The sequence below is a fragment of the Patagioenas fasciata genome, chromosome 16, assembly GCF_037038585.1.
Source record: "Patagioenas fasciata isolate bPatFas1 chromosome 16, bPatFas1.hap1, whole genome shotgun sequence".
NCBI lineage: Eukaryota > Metazoa > Chordata > Aves > Columbiformes > Columbidae > Patagioenas > Patagioenas fasciata.
The window spans coordinates 10362649-10376888 of NC_092535.1; the positions used below are offsets into that span (position 1 = coordinate 10362649).

Genomic DNA, 14240 nt, shown 5'->3' on the forward strand with positions numbered 1-14240 from the left:
TGTGGACAGAATTCATTTGGAATTGCCTTGAGTATCTTTTATTTTATATTCTATTTCTATTTTATATATATATATATATATATTTACTAGGAGTGTATTACTATTTAGTTATTTATTAAACTGTGTTCCTCTCAATCCAAGTTTCTCCCTTCCCTTTTGATTCTCCCCTGTTGAGGGGGTGAGTGAGCAGCTACCGTGGTTGTATTGCTACCTGGGGTTAAACCACGACACTCTGATAATGTAAGACCAGCCCGTATCAGTGTAACTATGCCAGACTTTCACCTCCTGTAGATGTAGCTACACATAACAAAAGTGTTAGGATAAGCTCCAGCATAAACATCCCATGCGCAATGACGAGCGCTGCACAAGGCAGCTCAGCCATTGCAGGCAGAGCTGTCAGGAGGGTGCTGGAACAAACACAAGCTGGAGCAGCTTAAAAGAGCTGCTCTGAGGTGCACAGAAAACGCCTGTCCAAGCCTGGCTTTCGCAGTAATAACACATTATCATCTCCATTGCTCTGCCAGGGCCTCATCCTGGTGCAGTCAGCACCAGAGCCTCAGGTGGGGCTGGTCACAGTTGAACCAGCCTCAGGCTGCCCTTCACACAGAATCACAGAATCCCAGAATGTCAGGGGTTGGAAGGGACCTGGAAAGCTTATCCAGTGCAATCCCCCCATGGAGCAGGAACACCCAGCTGAGGTTCCACAGGAAGGTGTCCAGGCGGGTTTGAATGTCTGCAGAGAAGGAGACTCCACAGCCTCCCTGGGCAGCCTGGGCCAGGCTCTGCCACCCTCACCCCCAACAAGTTTCTTCTCATATTTAAGCGAAACCTTTTGTGTTCCAGTTTGTACCCATTGCCCCTTGTCCTATCATTGGTTGTCACCAAGAAGAGCCTGGCTCCATCCTTAGCTCCTTAATACATTGGGGTTGGTTTTCCAAGGCGCAGATCGCAGAATTCGCTGTTCAGACCCAGCTGTGTCTCCTGGCTGCAAAAAAGGCCATGATGCTCAGTTTTTCATTCTTTCTCACTTTGACAATAATTTTACCATACAAAATGACCAGGCTCAAACTCAGCAAACACAGGACAAGAAGCAGAACTGCATCCCATCACTTCCTTGACCCTCTTTAAGATAATTTAGAAATGAAATCCTCCCCTAACATGCATATAGAGGAATTGCTGCTGGTCAGATCACTGCAACTCCCTAATGCTCCTGATCCAAATAAGACATTGTTTCCTCCATAGTAAACGGAAGTTGTTGATCTCCAGCTTCATACACCTTTCCCCCTTTTTTCTAAAACAAACAAACAAACAAAATCAAACCAACAAACAAAAAAACCCCAAATTAAATGGAATTACCTTTGAATTCTAATGTAAAGGTAGCATGAGTATGGCATAAGCAAGGCCCTGCCCTGACCAGATGGATTTGAAAAGCTCCTGCATCCTCCAAAACCAACTTCTTCAAGACCCCTTTATTCAAATTGCCGAGTGTATTTCAAGTCAGACTGCAAACAGTCCTTGAGAAACCCCCTCGAAACACAACAGGCACCGGGAACCAACCTCCTCCAAAACCCCAATCAGTCTGCACATAGCAGGAGCTCAGTAATTTCACTGTGAGTTTATGGTCTAAACACAATGCAGAAAAGGGGTACGATCTTTATTTTGCAATAGGGTTACTTACCACAGCTTGTTTAATAGAAAACACCTCAACACTGTCTCAAACTCAGACACCACACAAAACCACTGGTGGGGCAGCTGTCCTTAAAGAAGCATCCAACATAAAGCAGGACACTACAGTTCTTTGCTGTTCAAAGAGTGACGCTGCCACCTACCAAGGACAACCAAGGTGCAGAAGCAGGTCAGCACCTCCAAGAAACATTTCCCTGGTTACGAACAACAAGACAGACAGAGGTACCTGAAGTCACTTTTTGATTCTGCCTTTCCTCACTATTCAGTTATTATCCGGAGACTTCAGCTTGCTGGAGATCATTTTTGGAGACGGTATTCAATGATGACAGATCACACACATCATATAAGCTGCTGTGTATCGGGACACACGCAGAGCATTTCAGCCCCTATTCGTGTTGGATGGCATGGCTTAAACCCAGATGCAATAATGAAAATAATCCATGCTCTGAGAGTTATCTGTCAGTTTTCTGCAAGTAGGGAACGGATGTTTGTGTTGGTCCCTTCTTGGCACAGAACATGATCCCACGGCGATGCCAATGTAGTGTGGTCAAATACGTGCTGATGGGAGAAACGGTTCATAAACAGAGTAACAACTGAAACCAAGACATGACGACAGCAGAGATACAACCAAAATAGTGTAAAGCACCCTCACCAGGTGCTGCGGGACTGACCACGGGTCACAAACAGCATTTCTGACCTTCCCATTCATACACACTACCTCAAAAAATTAGACGGTCTATAAATTAATGCCCAAGTCTGAAAAGGCACGGAAAGCAAACGCTGAACATACAGGTGGTCTCAGCTGTTTGAGTCACCTCAGATCCACCTTGTGCGCTGAAACCCAGAAAAGTGTCTGAGTCAACACCCACATTTTTACTGAAGATTCCAAAGCAGGAAAGCAGCTGCCTGGGACATCCAGGAATTCTTGGTGTGTTCCTCAGTGTGGGCAGCATCACATGTCCCAACTACGGTTTGTAATTCTGACAGAGCAGGGCGAAACACGGGCGCTTCTGCTGACAGAGATACGTGAGTCAGGAGCGATCCCTCAGCAGCACAATAAACGTCATCCCCTAATAAAACTGCAGGTACTCGGTCAAGGTTCTTCCTCTGGTTGTACAGAATGTTTCGTGCCTGGAGGCTGTGGCTCTTTGCTCAGGTGCACTTTGGCACAAATCCTTTTTGGACAGGTGAACACTGATAGGCAGTTGAGGAGAAATGTATTGTGTGGACAGCAATGTATTGTGTAACTCAATTGTGGTTAATAATGTATACAATGTGATTGGCTTAATTAACAGAAATAGGGGCTTCAACAGGAACTTAAAGAAGATCACCTATCCCAGCCTTAACTGCATCCCAGCGTGAAGCAAACTAAGCAACAAAGCATGACAAGGAGTCACATATCAAATGGTTTCCAGGCCAAAGAGCAAGGGTTTATGAAAGTTTGTCAAGAGGAAGACTACTTACTTCAGCCTGAAGACCCCAACAGACGACCACCAGCAAGCTGTGCGCACGCGCGACAAGGGGTGCGGATATTAAAATTATTTTTGAGAACTAATTGTAATATGACCGCCCACTCTAAGAAATAGCTTGAGTATGTATGAACTAATGGGCATAAACCAGCAAGCTTTGGGAGCGATCCCCTTGCACATACCTGCTTTATAACTCATTCTGAGTTGTAGTTTATTCCGCATGTCAACACTTGTGTCACAATTGGTTCCACCGCCGTGAATCCCCAGCCCCGTGGGACAGAGGAGGCTGAAGGAGCCGATGCTCTGACCGCGCTGCAGCGTTGGCTGCGTTCAGCTGCCCGAGCACACAAACGTAGCGCTGACAACGTACGAATTGCTGAACCTGGGCTGGGACCGTCTGCATGTCTGTCCTGGTTTTATTAAAAACAAGTTTTTCTTTTAGTGAATTTGCCTGTCAGCTAAAGCTTCATATCAGCTGCATTTTCCTGGAGAACCAGATCCATGTTTTGGTGAACATAGCAATGGAATGGGAAGTTACTGATAAGCATGGATGGACATCTCGCGAGAGGGGCAACGAGAAACAGGGGACCAAGAAACTGACCGAGTATAACATCCCATTCACGTGAATACTTCATATAAAAGTGGGAGATCACAAGGATCTTGTCCCTTTTCCCTCTTTTCTTATGGTGACATTAGGAGAGGACCTTGCGAGTCGTCCCTGTGAACTGAGGCCCAGTGACAGACTGAATCCAGCTCCGGTTGGCTGCAGAATCCAGTCCAGGACTTTGGGTGCCAGCTCTGCAGTTGCTGGGACTTTCCAGATTGGTTTTGTATATTTTGTATTATTTTCTCTATTCTTATTAGTAGCATAGGTAAAACATTTTTAATTTTTCCAGTTCTCCTTTCTCTGTCCTTCTTTCCCTCCCGATCGCCTGTGCTGAGTGGGAAGGGGGAGAGGGAAGGGTTGAAGGGGAGGGGGTTAACAATACATCTGCCAGGGTTTTATTGTCACCCCGCAATCAAAACCCTCAACAATGTCGCTAAGACTCTTCAGGACAAGCCAGAGTTGTGTCTGTCGCACACGTGAGAAACATCTTCAATGCAGATGTTTCGCACAAATTCCTGAGCTCTGCGTGCAATTACAGGGCTCTATTAAGGCTACAAAAATAAGCCCTTTATTACTTCAGAGGACCCAGATGACCACCTGTCCTTAACGGCCATATTTAAACATTACTAAAGGAAGACACCAGATAAAACTGGATACTGGACTGTGATGTTAGGAGAGCTCCAACGGGCAACCGATGGCCTTGCCACGACGTTTCTGTCTAAAACAAAACGGAGGTGGTAGGAAAACACACGATTATGCGTCTATTGCACATGCACTTAGACTAAAAACTTGTTTATAGAAAGCAACAGATGAGTGAAAATAGCCCTAAGAAGGTTCTGTTTTCTGAAGAAAAACCCAATCAATCACGAGAATAATTAAAACCTTCAGAAGGAAAACACGTAAGGCAAAACCAGTCACTGATGACACTTTTTAATTCGATATGGCCAGACTCTTTCAAAGTAACTTATAAAACCAACAGAATAAGACAGAACTAGAGGACAGACAAGTTTCATATTTACAAAAGTAATAGTGTAAAAGTAATTCAAAACTAATAGTGTAAAAGCATTTTTCAAATAGTGGTGACAGAAGCATGGAAACATACAAAGCATAATGTGTTTTAGAACATTATTAGAGTTTTATTATATTATCTTCTTAACTATTAAAAGAATCTGTTCATTTTTTTACTGCCTGATTCTAATTCACCATCTCGTCCTCAAAACGACTTGCGATACAAACTAAAGAAAGCCACTTTTTCTACTTGTAAACAACAAAACCACCTGCTTTTGTTTTCCCAGACATTACTGAAGTGACACAGCAGAGTTAACACGAACGCTCTATTCATTACCATTAAATTAAAAAAAAACAGTTGAGCAAAGGGAAACAAACAGACCAAGTCAGTGAATCATTCAGTTGGATTCTGGATGACAATCAGGAAGTAGTCTTTATCTGGAGAAAAACAAAACACAACAAAATCATTCTTTCATTGCTGATATTTGTTCACAGCAGCAGTAAATGTCAACATTTCTTCATATCTCGTTGATACACTGGAACGATAGAGTCCTGACATTCATCCTCAATGAGCAAAACAGGCTTGGCATCTCAGATCACTTACGAGTCTCACTGAGAAAAAGTGTCAGGTTTAGAAACTCCACGCTTCCAAACGAACTGAATTTAGCTCAGTTTGTGCTTAGGAAACTCTAACTGGGGCGGCTGGAGCTGCGTTTTTGCGGGAGCAACGCTCATTTCTCTCTTTTCATGCCTCGCATGGAAATCAGAGGCTGTCTCAGCATCAACCCCAGAGCTGGGCTTTAGATCTGCCTCGACCAGCCCCCGAGGAGAGGTTTATTGCAGCTGCCATCCCCTCCTGCAGCACAACCCACTGCGGAGCAGCACCAACAAACAAAGCCGAGTTCCTGCCCCACGAGCGACCTCCACTCATCTCACTGCTTCCCAGGTGTCCTGGTTTTGTTAAAAACAAGTTTCTCTTTTAGTGAATTTGCCTGTCAGCTAAAGCTTCATATCAGCTGCATTTTCCTGGAAAACCAGATCCATGTTTTGGTGAACATAGCAATGGAATGGGAAGTTACTGATAAGCATGGATGGACATCTCGCGAGAGGGACAACGATAAACAGGTGACCAAGAAACTGACTGAGTATAACATCCCATTCACGTGAATACTTCATATAAAAGTGGGAGATCACAAGGATCTCGTCCCTTTTTCCCTCTTTCCTTATGGCCGACATTAGGAGAGGACCTTGCGAGTCATCCCTGTGAACTGAGGCCCAGTGAGAGACTGAATCCAGCTCTGGTTGGCTGCAGAGTCCAGTCCAGGACTTCGGGTGCTGGCTCTGCAGTTGCTGGGACTTTCCAGATTGGTTTTGTATATTTTGTATTATTTTCTCTATTCTTATTAGTAGCATTAGTAAAACATTTTTAATTTTTCCAACTGTCTTCTCTCTGTCCTTCTTTCCCTCCTGATTGCCTGTGCTGAGTGGCAAGGGGGGAGAGGGACAGGCAAAAGGGGGAAGGGGGGAAGTAGAGGAGGTTAACAAAACATCTGCCAGGGTTTTGTTGTCACCCCGCAATCAAAACCCTCGACACCAGGGCATAATTGGATGAAATGAGGATGTCCCCTGAAAAGATGGTTGCTGCTGCTACATTCTACAACTCACGATTCCAGCCACAATATGTTCTATTACTTTTCTCTGAACTGGAAAATCTATTAGACTGTTTTGCTTTATCACAGTGCAGAGCTGGAATCGCTTTCCAAACATATTCCTTTCCAACTCTTGTAGTTTTATACCGAAAGCACAAAACATGAGAGGCTGCAACACGCTCTCAAACACTATTTAACACTTTCTACTTTGATCAATGTGAAATGAGAGAAGTGATTTCCCACATTCAAACATGAAAAAAGCAAATTTAGGTCAATGATAAAAGCTTTCGACTCAGAAGAAACCAGAACAGCTTCTTGGAAGGGATTATACAATATGAATAAAAGCAGCAGGCAGAACAGTCGTCTCAGGCTGACAGTGTCAATCGCACGAGAAGAGAACTGCGCTGAATTCCCTGATCCCTGCTTTACCCCACTCGCTTTTACCTGGTGCAACCATGATTTCGTTTTTCTTGGAGCGGATCCGCAGGAACGTGAGGTCGTTCTGGGGATCGATGTCCCTCACGGTGCTCCGCGCCTTCATGATGAAGCTGTGCATGAGGCCCGCGTACTGGATCGTCGTGGAGTTGTCCATAGTGCTTTTGATAGGAATACCTGCAAAACAGGGTCAGTGACAAAACTGCAGAACTAACTCCGCCTTGGGCAGCACCAGGTCCAACTGGGGTGGCCATTTAACCTCAGCAGATGATGTTGCTACACTGGGGATTCTTTTTAAAACCTTAAACGGAGAACACAAACAGAAATACGATGTGGAAAGGCTAAGATCTGGAACTGCAGGTGTAGGCCAGAAGAACTGTTTACCTCTAGTAGCATCAGTGCTTTACTTTTGCTTTTTCATTTAATTGTTTACTTGTGAAATTTATAAATCGAAATAAATAATAACAAAAATATCTGGGACAGAGAGAGGAAATACCAATGTTTCAATGCTTTTATCCTGACTAGGGACAGCTTTTCCTTTCAGAAAGGCTCCTGAACATCATAGCTGGGCTGGGATCGGTGCTGATTACCGAGAACATTGGTTGCTGCATCACACAGGTATGGGGCCTGTACCTAGTGGAGTCCCTCAAGGGTCGGTACTGGGACCAGTATTATTCAATATATTCATCAACAACTTGGATGAGGGAATAGAGTGACTGTCAGCAAGTTTGCTGATGACACCAAGCTGGGAGGAGTGGCTGACACTGGAAGCTGTGCTGCCATCCAGAGACCTGGACAGGCTGGAGAGCTGGGCAGGGAAAAATGTAATGAAATAGAACAAGGGCAAGTGTAGAGTCTTGAATCTGGGCAGGAACAACCCCAGGTTCCAGTATAAGTTGGGGAATGACCTGTTAGAGAGCAGTGTAGGGGAAAGGGACCTGGGGGTCCTGGGGACAGCAGGGTGACCATGAGCCAGCACTGGGCCCTTGTGGCCAGGAAGCCAATGGTACCTGGGGTGGGTTAGAAGGGGGTGGTCAGTAGGTCAGAGAGGTTCTCCTGCCCCTCTGCTCTGCCCTGGGGAGACCACATCTGGAATATTGTGTCCAGTTGTGGCCCCTCAGTTCCAGAAGGACAGGGAACTGCTGGAGAGAGTCCAGCGCAGCCACCAAGATGCTGAAGGGAGTGAAGCATCTCCCGTGTGAGGAAAGGCTGAGGGAGCTGGGGCTCTGGAGCTGGAGAAGAGGAGACTGAGGGGGGACTCATTCATGGGGATCAATATGGAAAGGGGCAGTGTCAGGAGGATGGAGCCAGGCTCTTCTGGGTGACAACCAACGATAGGACAAGGGGCAATGGGTATAAACTGGAACACAAGAGGTTCCACTTAAATTTGAGAAGAAACTTTGTCATGGTGAGGGTGGCAGAGCCTGGCCCAGGCTGCCCAGGGAGGTTGTGGAGTCTCCTTCTCTGCAGACATTCAAACCCGCCTGGACACCTTCCTGTGTAACTTCAGCTGGGTGTTCCTGCTCCATGGGGGGATTGCACTGGTGAGCTTTCCAGGTCCAGTCCAGTCCCTGACATTTTGTGAAAGTGAAGGCTCCAATAGATACGTTTCCCCACAAAAAGGCAGCTAAAATTCAGCTCATGTGTCCGAACAACGCAGCAGCCAACTACCGGCACAGCAGAAAAACCCCTGTAGGTGTTTGTTCAAATAAGTGCAGCTCCAGCCTGGAGAGTACGATCCATTATTCACCATCATGAAAAAACAGCGAGCAGGAACACAAGCTGCATACAAGTATGCAAGGATCTGATCTTCAATAGATTCACATACAGTTACTGTCTGTCATCTTTCCTAAGGGTTACTTCTAGGAAATATTCAATTTAAAAAGACAATGACACAATTTTAAGAAGCTGGGCTGCGCCCAGTGTATTTAGAGGGCTCTGAACAAGTCTGTTCTGTTGGGCCCTTCACTGAGTTCAAAAAGAGACAACCAGCTTACGAGTGTCATGGATCACAGGGCGGTTGGGGTTGGAAGGGACCTCAGGAGATCATCGAGTCCAAGAGGCCGAGAGAGCAGCGCTCTGGACATGCACAGCAGCAACATTTCAGATGTCATGAGAGCTTTTAGCGCTACTGATAAACGCTTTGACCAAACACAGCCTCAAACACTGGCATAACTCAAGTATTTCTAAGCGTTTGCTATTTATCTTCATTTATTTATTTCCTAAAATACTAAAGAGAGCTTACAGAAAAGCAGAAATGGGAAACCAATTTTTCTTGTCTCTCTGCTTTGGCTACAGTAGAACCTTTGCTAAAGACGGACTGGAATCTAAACGCAAGTAGCACCATCAGCTGTTTTTAAAGTGCGTGTTCAGAAGAAGTTACATCTCAGATAACCGAGACTGACACTGTACCTTCAGAATTAACCACAATGATTCCTTGCACTCCTTTTTGGCTCTGGATTCGCTTCAGTGTTTCTTCCACCTCAGCCTGCAAACAGAAAAAGCCCAAATCAATAGATGACAGCTGCTGTTCACCTTCCACCAAAGCTTTGGAATCATGTGTCCAAAAATAAAGCTGCACCAAGATGATTCAGGCAGATTTTACCTACACCGCCCTATGCAGCGACATGTCTGTGCTTTGGTACCGCCTTCTCTGCACCACCTTTTCAGCTGTTTTCCATCTTCGCTCTTCACTCATTTGCGATTATAATCTTGTGGCAATTCGGAACTCCTCTCTAATCTTGCCCTCTCACCGCAACCTCACCCATCAGCTCCTCACTGCAGGATGGCAGCTGGAACACTGCTGACTCAGACTGCTGCCATTCAGGTGGCAAGCAAAAAGCACATAAGAAAATATACATGGAATTTATATTTTTTAAATATTTTTAATATATTTTTAAAATAATTTTATATTATAATTTTTTCTGCATTCTTCATGCAAGGCTACCTCCCCTTTTATCAAATGAATGCTAAGAGCAATTACAAATAAGTGAGAGGAAAATCAGCAAATAAATGCTATTTATTTCTAATTATGATTCATGCTGGGATAACTAACAAGATTATAACCACTAACAATAATTTGCAACTTTGTGAAATCAACTTAAAAAACCCCAAAAACTGAAGGCCAAGGCAAAAGTCCCTTTGTCTTTGTAAAAATCACCATCAACTTTGGAAGAGCTTTCAAACCCTTCTGCGCAACTGCCACTGCTACAAGACATCAATCAAAATTCACCTATGTGTTCTCTAATAGGGTCATAAAGCCTCAGCACCTGAGCTGTTTTCCACAGCCGGGGGAATATTTGGCATTTTCTATTCCCATTAAAGGGAACTGAGACACAAGGCACCTTTCAGGTCTTGCTAGAGAGTCGCACAGAAACGCTCCTGCGGTGACAGGAATCACCTGAACCTGGGAAAGGTGAGACCGCCCGGCGCATCTGGCCACGGCGGCTGTTCCTGGGGCATCGTGAAAATCCTGTCTGATTCCACCCCACAGCACGAGAACGTGGGCGCGTTATAAACCCTGTTCCCTTGTCCTAACAAAACCACACGGCCTCAACCTCAGATCTTCAAACCAACTTTCCGCAGGGTGCTGTCGGTACAAGCAGCTCGGAGTAACAAACTGTCGCTGATAAGAGATGGCGCCGCCGGAGTTTGTCTTTACAAAGCAGAGTTTTTCTGTCTTATTCAGCATAGAAAAATTCAGTCTTTTCAACAAAGCTCTTGATTATTTCTGAATGCTGGACTATTTTCAAATAGAAGACAAAGGAAGCGGAACAAAAACCAAACTACCGCGTGTACAGATGCTGAGAGGAATATGGCAGCTCACTTGAAGCTGAAATAAATTCCTGACTTATTAGCAGTAATTAAGTCCTGATTTGTTAAATACTTTCTTTCATTGGACCTTAACAAATTCATTTAAATGCAAAGAAGCATCTGCAGATAACAACACCAATTTTTAATTTCTTCTAACAACCGGCAGATAATCTAATGACAAGGGGGGGTGATCTGCGGCTGACATGGGAAGGTCTCGCTCCTCCTGTTCTTATGTCCCGACACGGGGAGCTCTGGAGCTTGTCCAACACCTCCACAAGCCAGTTCAGCTCAGCAGAGCAGCAAAAACACTGCTGAGGAAAAAAAATGTATATTTAACTTGCAAAACAAACAAAAGCTATCTTCACAAAGGGATGGATAGCTACAAAAGGCAGTAAATGGGGCAGGAGAGATGCACACTTCAAAAGGAGAATAAATACTCCCCATCACTGGTTTGCTCTTCCATAACCTTTGCTGTATATACAACAGTAGCCTTTGTCTTTCTGTTTTCATCTAGAACACTTTAACTCCTCGGTTTGCTGAAAAAATCTCTTATTAGACCATTTCAACTCCACACCTTCAATTTAGGTCAATATATATTTCTTTAGAAATTTTTCCACATATTTTCATCCCCAATTTCACAAACACAAACTGGCCAACAAGATACTTGAACAGGAAACAACCTCCAGCACAATCACAACAAAATAAATACGGTCCAGGTTCCAAAGAATACCGAACAGCCAGTTGGTTTAAAACGGTCTTTCTCCTGACTGCTTCCAGCTTTAGAAGCTGTAACCTGGTAGCCACGAGAAACGCAAACGCTTTCCTTGAACAGCACCTTCCCCCATCCCAGGGGGTGTTCGAGTGTCTGACAGAACGAACTGAAGGGTTCAGTCCAGGCGATGATTTGGGGCAGGACCCACAGTCCCGGGCGGGCCAGGTGAATCCCCTGGTGACAGCACAGGAACTGTCCCTCTGTTTTGCTCCAGCTGTCCTGGGCTTGTACCTCTCGGAGAAGGAGTCTGATCACACTCCCACGTTACCCTAAAAAGGCACCAGGCACAGCTGAGAGCAGAGGGACCCACCTCAGACCATGACACATCTCACCCTTTCCTAAGGTCTCATCACCTCACTTTTAGCCCAGGAAACACACGGCTCATTTCACAAACCCAGCAGCATCTTCTCTGTCGCATCATCTCTGTGCTTCTCCACGGGGATTTCATGTAACACAAAGATGCTGTAGGACAGGTTTGCATCCTGGAGGGAGCTCCCAGCTTGTGAGGACGCCCCGAGGAGCCAGCCAAGCGTCCTAGTGATGGCACTGGATCCAGGGACACTCAGCCCCACAGGCTCACTGCCCACCACCCCACAGCTCAGAGGAAACCTGGGACATGCGTCCCCATGGACACACCTGCAGGAAAGGACCCACAAGACCAGGGTGACAAGGTGTGTGTCACACAGTATGCAAGACGCAGTGTGTGACATGGGGTGTGACCCAAGGGGTGTGACACAGGGGGTGTGACACGGGCTGTGACCCCGGCCAAGCCACAATCAGCACAGACCCCGCTCAACCCCCACCTCACAACACACCGATCGCACCGGCGCGGTCCCAGAGCCCAAACCGAACCCGTCCCGAACCGGTGGGACCAGGGCAAACCGGATAGAGACCAAACGGACACCAGACGGACACCGGACGGCCCAGAGACCCGCCCAGGCGGGGCAGCCCCAGCACCGCTCCCTCCGCCCCGCTCTGCGCCAACACGGGCGTTTCCCACAGCGGAGCACCCGAGAGGCGGCGCCTCCCCTGCCGGCCCGGGGCAGCGCCAAGGGGACGGGACGGGAAGGAATGGAACGGGACAGGATGAGACGAGAACAGAACGGGCCGGGCCCCGCGGTTCTGACCGGGCCCCACGCGCAGCCTCACCCACCATCTCGAGCCGCCTCCGCTCCGCCCGCTCCCAGCAGCGCGCGCATGCGCCGCCCGCTCGGCCAATCCGCGGGGAGGAGCGGCCGGAAGCGGCCCTGGCACCGCAGGGGTGGGGCCGAGCGGCGGCACTTCCGCCCGGAACACGTAAGCAGGGCGGAAGGTTTCTGGAAGGCCGGTTTGGTGCCGCTCTGTGTGTTGTCGCCGAGCCGCCCTGCGCAGCCGGCTGCTCCGTGAGGAACGGGTAACGAAGAACCTGGCGCCTGAACCCGGCAGGGGGGAAGGACCGAGAGACATCGGACTATGGAGCCTTAACGTAAAACAGTCTCTTCCCGGAATGTATACTGACACCTGTGTGCACATTGACACCTGTATTTACAAGTTAATTGAGGGGGAAGTGTAGCCAAAGTACCAGGAATCCATATTGATAAGGGGAAGGGTATTGTATGTGTCGGAGCGGTCTGTAAACCCTGCAGTACCAACCAATGGGGAACAGGAGGGAAATTGCAGCAGGGAATTTGGGGGGATATAAGCAGGGGCTTTTGCCCTATTGTGTGTACCTGCCTTTAGGTAGAACACCCAGCCTTGCAAAATCGTTATTAAATTATGCTTTGCTGAGAGATCCTGCCTGGGCCTATTATATTTGCAAAATAATTGTTTCCTGCATTCTGTGAAGAAAAAGCAATTTCCATACCCAAGCCCAACGCTCCCAGTCCCGTTCATTACCCTTCCCTGGCCCTCGTGCCTGTGCAATTCTGCCCCAAGAGCATCACCAAGACAAATGTCAGGCTGACACAGAATCTGCCTCAAACAAACTTCCCTATTACAATGAGATCCTCCTTGGATGAAAATCAGTGTTTCTGAACATGGGCTCCAGTCACAGCTTGTGAACAATGACGAGTTCTACCAAGTAGCAAGTGACAGGACAAGAGGAAACGGCCTCAAGTTGCACCAGGGGAGGTTTAGATTGGATATCAGGAAAAAATTCTTCCCGGAAAGGGCTGTGGGGCATTGGAACAGGCTGCCCAGGGCAGTGGTGGAGTCACCATCCCTGGAGCGGTTTAAAAGGCGTTTAGATGAGGTTCTCAAGCACATGGGTTAGTGTCAGAGTTAGGTTAGGTTATAGTTGGACCAAGAGTCCCAAGAGACCAAGTCTCTTCCAACCAAAATGATTCTATGATTTCAAAATCCACCCTTGAGAAGAAGTGGAATTAACATTCCTTCTCATGGGGCTGGGAGAACACAGACAAGGAGGGAATGGCCTTGTCAGTGAGCTGTGGAGCAGCAAGCCCCAAAAACCTCGTTCCAAACAGATTTTGGATATTTCCCCCCAGAGTGGGACCTGTGGCTCAGGTCAGGGCTGCACTTGCACCAGACCCCAGCTGCTTCCAATATGATTTGACTTTTCAGTCATGTGGCTGAGTGTCTTCTCTGAGCCTCTTGTCTTCTTGTTCTCCTCCCAGCAACGCTGGGGTGCTGGTGTCTTGTCAGGGCCTTTAGTGTGGAAATGAAAGGGCAGGAGAGTTGATCCCCCCCGGCCGAAGCGCCTCAGCTGCCTCTGGAGCCCCGGGCGGGTGCCGGCAGAGCTGGGAGGGTCTGTCTGGTCCCCCCTGGGGCTGTGCAAGCATTGGGCACCCAAACCAGAGGCTGGG

General features: G+C 47.1%; 1 protein-coding gene across 2 annotated transcripts; it reads right to left on the reverse strand.

Moving 5' to 3' along the window:
* Positions 1-4676: 4676 nt before the first annotated feature.
* DYNLRB1 (dynein light chain roadblock-type 1) lies at positions 4677-12682 on the reverse strand. Of its 2 annotated transcripts, none has more exons than XM_065850198.2 (4): positions 12593-12682; positions 9267-9342; positions 6864-7031; positions 4677-5208 (listed from the first exon to the last, which is right to left on the reverse strand). In XM_065850198.2, the coding sequence occupies exons 1-4, from the start codon at positions 12593-12595 to the stop codon at positions 5165-5167; spliced, it is 291 nt and encodes a 96-aa protein (XP_065706270.1). In that variant the 5' UTR covers positions 12596-12682; the 3' UTR covers positions 4677-5164. The 2 variants fall into 2 exon arrangements, with proteins under 2 accessions (XP_065706270.1, XP_065706268.1); XM_065850196.2 differs by having other exon boundaries at positions 12548-12682.
* Between the last annotated feature and the right edge of the window lie 1558 nt (positions 12683-14240).